General features: G+C 53.1%; 1 protein-coding gene across 1 annotated transcript; it reads left to right on the forward strand.

Moving 5' to 3' along the window:
- Positions 1-14: 14 nt before the first annotated feature.
- LOC119104649 (pre-mRNA-splicing factor RBM22-like) lies at positions 15-10205 on the forward strand (the record flags this gene model as incomplete). Its single annotated transcript, XM_037228368.1, is given in 12 exon segments — positions 15-145; positions 1920-2053; positions 3472-3525; positions 3944-4042; positions 4909-4970; positions 5499-5547; positions 5549-5602; positions 6794-7011; positions 8167-8273; positions 8748-8874; positions 9643-9794; positions 10153-10205. Coding segments are annotated over 11 exon segments (1029 nt in total), but the record flags the coding sequence as incomplete, so codon positions are not given.
- Positions 10206-10948: the final 743 nt, after the last annotated feature.

A 10948-nucleotide genomic window follows, 5' to 3' on the forward strand; every position in this document is an offset into this window, starting at 1 on the left:
AGAGGGTGTGTGTGATTGGGTGGCTGATTGTGCCAGGATATATTGGGTGCATACTCTGTGTTCGGCAAAGACCGTGTTTTTTATCTTGGTTAGTTGGTAGGCAGCGTCTGCCAAGGCGGTACAAAGGAACTCGGAAGGGTGTGAGGTGAATTACGAAGTGTGCTTACACCATGCTTTATTTAGGGCTGCTTTAGTGGTGCTGTCTCAAGGGCTGCTTATTTTAGGAATATCAACAACCCATTTGAATCATGACTGCTGCATAGTAAAATAGCTTACTTTGTGATAAAATGGGTTTTGCATGACCTTTTTGAGTCAATTTGCACCAAATCTCCAAACCATCACTGCACCTCAGTGTGTAATAAATGGGTCAGGGTGTACGTTCCTACCTAACATTAGAAAAAATCATAGTACACCATTTGTCATGTTTAAGGCATGACATATCATAAATAATCTCAAAACAGGTAGAATCATGCTCCTACCTTCGAATTTCAATAACTTCGATGGCGGGCCCCCGAGCGCCGCGCGCACCGCACCGCCCGGACTCCCCAGCGCTGTTTCCGCATTGCCGTTGCGCAAACACAATGTTTCTGCGTACTAAGAACTGTACAAAATGTACCGGACCAAAGTAAACCATTCGTCGTGTTTAAGGCAGGACAACCATAACCTAGCTGCGAACCATAAAAATATTTACTAAACATAAACCATATTTACCATAACCATATTTACCATATAAGCCATATTGACTGCGAACTATACTGTAAACCATAACTATAATTATAAACTATAATATATAAACCATACTATAACTATAAACCATATTTACTGCGAACCATAAGGGGAGGTTAGGTTAGGTTAGGTTAGGTTAGGTTTAGGTTTAGGTTAGGTTAGGTTAGGTTAGGTCAGGTTAGGTTAGGTTAGGATATGTTCTGGACTATTCTGGCCTGCATGCTTCATAAATGTACCTAAACTTGATAAGAAACGATTTTGGTTGCTTTATTATTGTTACCTTGGTCCCATACATGTTTTATGGTTCTTGATGAGCAGAAATATTGTGCTTTCGCAACAACGTAGAAACGGCGCTTGGAAGTCGAGGCAGTGCGGTGCGGGGCGTGCGGCGCTCGGGAGCTCGCTATCGTATTTATTAAAATTCGAGGGTAGGAGCATGATTCTATCTGTTTTGAAATTATTTATATGTTCCGCCTTAAACACGAGGAATGGTTTACCTTGGTCCCGTACATTTTGTAGAGTTCTTGGTAAGCAGAAATATTGTATTTACGCAACGGCAACGCAACGGCGCTGGGGAGTCTAGGCGGTGCGGTGCGCGCGGCGCTCGGGAGCTCGCCATCGAAGTTATTGAAATTCGAAGGTAGGAGCATGATTCTACCTGTTTTGAGATGATTTACGATATGTGCCGCCTTGAACAGGACGAATGGTGTGCAATGATTTTTTCTAACGTTAGGTAGGAAAGTACACCTACACCAATAAATGTGATCAATGGCACCACATCATTTTCATTCAATCAGAAGGCAACTTTGCATTTGAGGCCTTTGGCCCATGCTCAGTTTAATCATTGACTGCCCTGCATAGTCATCCTGCATTCATCAGTCAGCAAGATCTCTTATGCTGTGATGAATCACAAAGGACACTCTGTTGCTGGCATTGTTTTGTAATTGTATTTTCAGAGGTAAGATGATACAGTTTGACTTTCTGCCATGCTCTCATGGGGGTTGATATGATACATTATGAATAAGTGGTCTTTGTGGGCAATTTTATTACATGTATGTATGGATGTGTAATTTTCAATTCACATCCAGCTGTGTTTTCGTGCAGTTGTATTTTCCTGATGTGGTAATGTGTGTGATGAATATTATTATGGCATGCATGGTAAGTATAGTAATTATATTCCCAACTAATTACAGGGCTTCAACAGTTCTGGCAGTACAAACTCCTTTTACCAGGGCTAATTGCATTTCACTGTTTTCTTACCTGCTGAGCTAAGATGGCAACAGCCAAGGGCTCCAACACCTACAATCGCCAGAATTGGGAAGATTCGGTGAGTTGCTGCAATGCCTGATAATGCTTGTTATGTTGCATGTTTTGTGTGTTTTGTACTTGAAATATAATCTTAATATTCATTGTCAAGTTTATGCATGCAAAATTTGAATGATGCATATGTGCTAACTTGTGAGGTGGTTATTAACCCCAATGCAGTTTGCATGCCTTGAGCCACCTACTGAGCTCATGGGTAGGTTGATGCATCTGTCTGTTTGTCTGGTCTCTGAAAGGGCATATTAATTGAAAGACTGTAAAATTAAGTTGAAATTAATTTATCCTGACTTCATTTTACTTAGGTTGAATTTGGTGGTACCTGTAGGTAAGTTAACAACCTCAAAGCACTCCTGCAGAATGGTTAAGGGTGGATTTTGCTAATAACTGTAACATCTTTGATATGGTAGCTACATCAGCCTATTAATACCACAAAATTCAAAATTTACTGGGCTATGAAGGCACAGCAGTATATTTCCTAGAATGGTGCTCAGGCTATGAAATGATGGCAGCCATTCTGTGCCAAAGATTTCGTCATTGTAACAAATTATATCAAAAGCTCCTAGCTTGCAGAATAATCCATATAGTCCAGAATGGTCCTCTTGACTCCACTGGTATTGCCCAGATTGAAGAATAATAGGATTCTAAGTTTTAATAAGGCCTGCTCTCTGGTCAATGCTTGCTTGCTTTCTGCAGTCCCCACCAGTGCCCAGATATCTTGTGTGCCATGAACAAGCATAGGCTGAACATTGCATTGAGGGTGTGGCATCTTATATGCCTGAAGTAAAACCTGTTCAGCCTAGAACAACTTTGTCAATGCCAGAGGAATGCATGTGACATCTCCACCAATTGCCAGAGACTGTAGCACAATGCTAGATGAAGGATGCTATGTAACCAAATGTTGTTTGGCCAATGCTGGCTTAACAGGCCAAAGTACAAAACATGTTTTAATTTTCATGAACTGGCTAGCCTGTAACTTCTTGTATCTCTGTGAACATTTTAAAACAAACTTCTCAGTGAAAGCTGCTTATATTTTCTCTACAGCTCAGAAATGTGTCATTTTTGACAAGGTCATTTTGAGGAGGAACATTCCGTGATTGCTCCCATTTCTCTCTACCCTGGCTGCAGTATGTCACACCCATAGGACCAGTGTGTAATTGTTTGGACCCATGTCAGGGTATTTGGTGTGATAGCCATGCATGCAAAATGGAACTGAATCTAGGTGACACCTAGTAAAAAATAAATGACACTGATCATCAGGTATATTTGCTTGTTTTCCTGTTGTTCAGCTTAAGAGTTCACAACCTGCTGCATGGTGTGCACATAGTGCTTTTCATGTGCAATGAATCAGCTGTCTTGGTAAGCAGTCAGTGTGTATTGTCAATGCCAAGTCTGTTTCCTAACATGCTTCCCTCTCTCCATCAGGAATTTCCCATACTGTGCCAGACATGTCTGGGGGACAACCCCTACATCCGAATGGTGAGTGTGACCATATTAGCCCAAGATGGCTGGTTTAGCTGGTTTGGCTGGATGGCTGGTTTGTAGACAAATACCATGTTGGGGGTTTCATGGAGTGCATTGCGTGCTGAGATTGGGGATGGGTTGCAAAAAGAGGATTCCTGAAGGCTTGTGGTCTTTGTGATTTGATGTTTTGAGTGGATTTTGTCAACATTTTCTGTAATTCGAGCTTGTGATGAGGTTTGTCACACCATTTGGCCTGCTGGCCTATTCTACCTTGCTCTGACCTGGGTCGCTCACCACCAGCATCTCCTACATTGCACACAGCCAACACTGCACACTTGGTCCAGGTGCCAGTTTCTGGCCCTGTTGCCTCTGTCGGGTCTCGAACCCACGGCCCCTTGGCTTGCTGTCTGAGCCGTGACCTTCCGGCCGGCAGACGAAGGAGAAGTACGGCAAGGAGTGCAAGATCTGCACACGCCCGTTCACCGTGTTCCGCTGGTGTCCGGGGGCTCGGATGCGCTTCAAGAAGACAGAGGTGAGATGGCGGACACGACCGGGGCCTGCCGCTGGAGGGCAATGGGCCGTGCGTTCCTCCACCTAGCAACGGGCAAACGGGCAACGGCGACAGACGACGACGGGAAAGAGCGGAGCAGCCAGAGAGAGAGAGAGAAGTTGGAGGAAGGGGCTGCAGCACTCGGGTCGCTTTTTCCTCGCGACGACAAAGGGTTAATGAAGTGATTTCCTGTCTGAATGGTCGTTGGCAACCCCGCCCCTTCACCCGACTAAATGCAGTTCGTTCTGTGGGTCGTGGCTGACTGGGTATGCGTTTCTGTTGGGGAAAACGTCAGTATTGGCCACCGTGCAGGGCGATCCAACCTATTCCCTGGAATAAAATTTAGCCTATGTGATTACATAGTCAGCAGAGAGGATGCTCGAGTTTGCAACGTGTTGGGCCTGGGTCTCATTCCTTCGTTTCCTGCGGTGTCCGCCGTCGCTGCCAGAGTGAGGGGGAGGCGACGCTGTATCGCCTCAGTAGCCTGGTGCCTAGTGAGTCCCCAGTGGCATGAGCTGCATTTGAGATACGTCAGGCGTGGGTCAAGCGCGTCTTCTTCGTGTCGCGTTACAGGCGTGGGTCATATGGATCATTTCAATCATGTGTCATGTTTTCCACGTGTCACACTGGCCCTCTTGGTGTGCCAGACATCTGTTGTCCCACGTGTGTTTGGTATTTCTCTCATGTCAAGTGTTGTCACACTGTGTCGTGTGTCACGACCGGCTTGACACGTGTCAGTCACGTGCGTCACTGCTCACACTGGACACGTCTCCAGTATGTCCGCAGTCTCGCGTTTTTCAGCTGTTTCAGTCGCGCGCTGGGCGCCTCAGACATTTGTGGCGTTTCAGGTGTGCCAGACGTGCGCCAAGCTGAAGAACATCTGCCAGACCTGCCTGCTGGACCTCGAGTACGGCTGCCGATCCAGGTGAAGAGACAGTGGGGTCAGGGGGAGGGGAGGGGGCGCTGTCACACGTGGGCTGCGGATGCTCCGTGGAGCCAGCGCGTCAGCCATGCCTATATATTTTGAGCTCTCCTCCGAGCAGGGTCACAGGAGTGGGGCTGAAAAGAACGTGTCATTTCAATATTGCTGAACATATGACATGCTGATTATATATATATATATATATATATATTATATATATATATATATATACAATATATATATATATATAGATATATATATATTCATTTGTTTTTATTGTGTGTGTGTGTGTGCGTGCGTGCATGTGTAACTTTTATTCAATGCAATACCAAAAGCATACTTGTTTCTATCAACATGCGTGAGATGGGTCAGGGAAGTGCAGCATGTGACTGTGGACTCTACAGCCACTCCAACACTCGCCATATTCGGCACAACACTTCGGCATGCCGTTTCCTTTGTGTCGGACCCGGACCTGGTGACGTGTCGACCCGGACCCTGGTGACGTCATATTGACCTTGGGTGTCCTCTGCAGGTGCGGGACGCGGCGCTGAAGCTCAAGGAGGACAATTCCCAAGTCGGACGTCAACAAGGAATACTACATCCAGAACAAGGAGCAGGAGGTGAGGATGCCGTCTTGGCAGCACCCTGCCCCGCGCGGGGTGTCCGCGCCCTGTGGTCGGCGCGAGCGCAGGCCGGCGAGCGCGAGCCAGCGACGGCGAGGCGGAAGGGAGAAAGTAGTGGGTGGTGACTGAGAGGTTGTTGGTTCGAGGCCTGTTGTCGGCTGGCTGTTTTCATTGCTCGCCGCCAGCAGTTGCGAGGCTGCGATGCTACTGGCAACAGCTGCATCCTGCCTAGCACAATCGTAAGATGCTGTGGCGAAGTAGAGGCATTCAGGACTCAAAGGTCGAGTGGTCAGCGCCTTGGACCTCCGCGTGGGGGCCCAGGTTCGAATCACGGTTGCGCCATGGCCCCTAAGTGCTAATGTGGCAGGTCCAGTTGCTAGTGCTCCTCGAAAGTGCGCGACGACGTACGTCTCGTTTCCTTTAAAAAGGATTTGGGCCGAAACTTCACAATCAGGTTGGCATTGGGCACCATATATGATCCCACTGATCTAACCATGTTATCATGATCATTATCATGTCATCATGTCATGCCATCATAATCATGTCATGGTCCCACCCATTCATAATAATTATTAACCGTCCATCACCATTGGACCCCACCACGACAAATTAGCCCAACTGTGACTTCCTGATCCCATCATGACATCTCGACTCCGCCGGAACATAGCAAACCCATCATGATTGCTTATGCCAAGCGTGGATTTCTGATCCCATGATCACCATGACCTCGTGACCCCTTGACTGTTTGACCCCTTCATGGCTTATTGCATGACAAAATGATGATGCTGTGACTTCTGGACCCCTCTGACCCACTGTCCCAGCCATGATCCCTCAACCCCCTCTTTGACTCGTGGTTCTGCTGTGATATTTTAACTCTTATGTGGCTCCTTGACCTCGCAGTAACCTGACTCCACAGTGACTACTAAATCTCTGGCCTCACAACCCCACTGTGACCTGACTCCCATGGCCCCTTAACCTCTTTGACCCTTTGGCCACTTTTCGACCTGACCCATTCATGACCTGACCACTGCGTGATCTGAACCCTGCGTGACTTGACTCCTTTGTGACCTGATTCCGTCGTGACCTGACCACACCGGGACGTAGTCCCGACGTGACCTGACCCTGACGTGACCTCACCTCGGCATGACCTGACTCCGGCGCGTCCTGACCCGGCCGTGACCTCCGCAGCTGCAGGGCGCCAACCCGGCCGGTGCGCTCAAGTCGGCGGCGCCCAGCGACCTGCTGCTGAAGCTGGCGCGCACCACGCCCTACTACAAGCGGAACCGGCCGCACATCTGCAGCTTCTGGGTGAAGGGCGAGTGCCGGCGCGGTGAGGAGTGCCCGTACCGGCACGAGAAGCCCACCGATCCCGACGACCCGCTGGCCGACCAGAACATCAAGGACAGGTGGGCGGCCACCATACCGGCGATAAGGGACGGGCGGGGTGAGGGGGGGGGGGGGGAGGCGAGAGGTGCGTGGAGGATGAGGAGGGAGGTTTGTAAGGGTGGCGCAGTTGGGGAGTGGGGTGGTTTGTTAGGGAGGTTTGCTAGAGCGGCACAGGTGGGGAGTTAAGAGTTGCCAGCCGCGGGGTACGAGAGAAACACGCACAGATTGCACGGCATGTCGGAGAGGTATCCTTTAGAAGGCCTTAGGGGTCGCATCGCCTGTCCTGTTATCAGTGCGAGGGCTAATTGTTTTGCTCATGTATGGCGAATCGACGCAAAAGAACGCCCTCAGATTTCCGTTTAGCTTGCAGGCTCATGCAGGGCGCCACATGCGTTTGATGTGCGTAGCGACATGTGCCTGCGTTTGTTTGCAATACGATGTATTTGTAGTCCGTTGTCTCGCGTATCCTTCGTGTATCTCGCGCTATAAATCCCGCTACGTGGCGTGGTTGGCGCCGCACTCCTGTATCGCTGTGCACCACATATTCGTGTGATATAGCACGCGGCATCCGAGTGTGGTGCTTGCCGTCACGTCCGCGTGCAACATGCACGTGAATGGTCCGCCCTACATCACCCCGATCATCATCCAACTGTCACCCAGTCACGTGGCTTGCCATCCCAGTTTGTGCGTGACGTCACTTCCCCAGTGCGGTGTGCAAACGCGCGGGCGCGCACCACACACACACACACACACACACACACACACACACACACACACCACACACACACACACACACACACACACACACACAACACACACACACACACACACACACACACACACACACACACACACACACACACACACCCACACACACACACACACACAACACACACACCACACACACACACACACACACACACACACACACACACACACACCACACACACCACACACACACACACACACACACACACACACACACACACACACACACACACCACACACCCACACACACAACACACACACACACACACACACGCACGCACGCACGCACGCACGCACGCACGCACGCACGCACGCACGCACGCACACCTCTGCACGTCGCGCGGCGCGCCGCCTCGGCGTACCCAGTGACGTCACGCGGGCACCAGTGACGTCACCCTCGTCGCCAGGTACTACGGCGTCAATGACCCGGTGGCGGAGAAGCTGCTGCGTCGGGCGGCGGCCATGCCGCACCTCGAGCCGCCGGAGGACCGCAGCATCACCACGCTCTACGTCGGTGTGTATTGGCGGGGCGGCGGCCGATTGCCGCGAGGCGGTGGTCGGTTGGGAAGGGCGAAAGGTCTCGGGCTCGAGTCCCACCGCTGACTGTTTTTTTCATTGGCCGCGGTGTGTGCTAAGTGGGGAGACTCGTGTGACATTGGATGAAATGTGGTACATGTGGCATAGTCATCACACGTTGTAACGGACATGCACATCTGGGCAGCGGTATAATTTGGAAGTGATTTTATGAAATGTGTCCTATATTTGACTGTACAGTGTGTGGAGCACTCTTTTTACGATGATTTCTATGTTCAGGGTTACGTTCAAGCAAGCTCCGGATTTTCCCAGAAAAAAGCATTGCTTTCACCTGTTCGACATTGGCGTAGCTTAGTTGAGCTGTCACCCCTGCCTCTCCTGCAGCGTCTAACCGTCTGACCGTGCCCCCTGTACGCGTACGGCGGGTGACAAGCACCGCTGCGTGTTTCGACAGGGAACCTGGGCGATTGTGAGCTCATCACCGAGCGCGAGCTGAAGGACCACTTCTACCAGTACGGCGAAATACGCTGCATTACCGTGGTGCACAAGAACCAGTGCGCCTTCGTGCAGTACATCTCCAGGTGGGTGGCGTTGAGGCGAGGTGGGGGGCTGCGTGCCCCCCCCCCTCCCCCTCCCCCCCTTCCCGAGGTGACTGGGTGCGCTCACTGGCCGTGGTTTGGAAGGGTTGACCATTTGCGGTTTGTGATGTGGGTGCCTGCGACGTTTCTGTGCTGGACAGAAAATTGGGCGGCATTTGCATGTTGTTTGAATGACAAGGGGAATTTGAAATACTCTCCCTGGTATAGTTTTCCCCCGGATGTTTTCCGCTGGTGTATAGCTCAGAAACTAGGCGGGTTTAGGTGTTAGGAAAGGCAGGATTGGTAACAGCACCGGAAAGTGTTCGAAATTGCTTAGTTCAAGACCCCATATAAATCCGGAGCACTCTGTTTGAACTTGTCGGCCTTCTTTATGGTATGGCCTTTTCTCCTGACAGCGTTGTTTGTCATGCTTCTGATCCAGTGCACAGTCCTGATAACCTCGTCTGCCATCCCTTTAAATCAACGTACCCTCCTGCCAACCCCTTTCAGCCGTCCAGCAGGCTGACTGACCCTTCCTGTAGCCGATCTGAGCTGTTCTTACCGGCTACCTCTCAGCCAGGCTCGTGAGCTCGCTGCACCCGCCGCCGGCTGCCCGCTCCTGTCACACGTCCTCCTGCAGCACACGGCGGCGCGCCCCCGCACCTCACGCCGCACACAGCACCCCTCCCACAGGTGTCTCCCTGCCCCCCCCCCCCCCCCCGTCCCCGTCCCCGTCCCCGTCGGCTGACCGTGCGGCCGCCTGGCGGGCAGGGCGTCGGCGGAGGCGGCAGCCGAGGGCACCTTCAACAAGCTGATCATCCGCGGCCGCCGGCTCAACATCAAGTGGGGCCGCAGCCAGGGGCGCCAGGGCGTCGAGGAGACGCTGACGGGCGCGCCGGAGATGCCGCTCGAGCCCGTGCCAGGTCGGTGACCCCTGCCGCGGCGCGGGGCGGTGTCCCCTGCACGCCAGCGCCGAGGGGTGTGCTTTGTGAAGTTCTTTGCGCGCGCGGGTTTCGTGATTTGTGCCAGTCGGGTTGGTGGTAGTGTGGTGGTTAAGCGGTGCGTCTTGGAAATCAGAACGAGCTGGTCATCTGCACCCCAGAGTTGCCACATCCGATGTGGCGCGGCGTGTGACCTGCGCGCAGGACATGTCAGACGGACTTTGTATCTCGCGTCCCCTGTGCTCTAACGGCCCGCTGCTGACCCATTGCCCTGCACCTGAGCGCCGTCGCACACCCTCATCGCGTGTCCGCGCGCCTCACCGGCGCCTCTGGCCGCCAGGTCTGCCGGGCCCGCTGCCGCCGCCGCCGATGGGACTGCCGCCGGGACCGCCGCCGTTCCTGATGCCGCGGCCGCCGCCCGGCCTGGGCCCGCCGCCGCCCGGCTTCCTGGCCGTGCACTACCCGTCGCAAGATCCCAGCAGGATGGGCGCCCTGGCCGGTCCCAGCCAGCCCCGGCGGTAGGGCGGGCCTAGGAGCGGCGTCGGCGCTGGTAGGGCGGACCTAGTGGTGCGACCGGCGGTGGTAGGGCAGGTCTAGCGTCGATGGTGGCGACGAAAGGACGAACCTGACCTCGTCGGTGGTAGGTCGGACCTAGGATCTGCTGGCGGTGGTAGGTCGGACCTAGCGTCGCTGCTGTCGATTGTAGGTCGTGCCGCAATCGCCGAGTGCCGCCACCGCCGGTGACGTTGACGAAGGAACGCTGCTGTTACCTGCGGCGAAGACTTGCGTTGTCGTTGACGCGGTGGCGGCGATGGTGGCCCTGGGTCACTTGGCGCCGGTTGTGGGAAGTCAGACCTAACATCGACCGCAGGCAACTCTTCGCCGGCCAGCCTCGGCTCTAGGGCGGACCCAGCGTCCACCGCCGCTAGGTGGCGCCTGCGCTCGCAGCCCGTGGTCAGACCCAGCCAGCCAGCCACGGCGGTGCGCCGGCCCCGGCGTCGCCGCTCCGGCTGTCGCGCGGAGCCACGAGGACGAACTGACTCGACTGCGGGTGCCACCGGGGAGGCGCCGGGCTAGCGGACAAGCGGCGGCGGTGCTGGCGGGCGGCGACGGAGGGTGCTGGAGTGTGCACGCGG

The sequence above is a fragment of the Pollicipes pollicipes genome, unplaced genomic scaffold (genome assembly GCF_011947565.3).
Source record: "Pollicipes pollicipes isolate AB1234 unplaced genomic scaffold, Ppol_2.1 Scaffold_6052;HRSCAF=7182_pilon_pilon_pilon, whole genome shotgun sequence".
NCBI classification, from domain to species: Eukaryota; Metazoa; Arthropoda; class Thecostraca; order Pollicipedomorpha; family Pollicipedidae; genus Pollicipes; species Pollicipes pollicipes.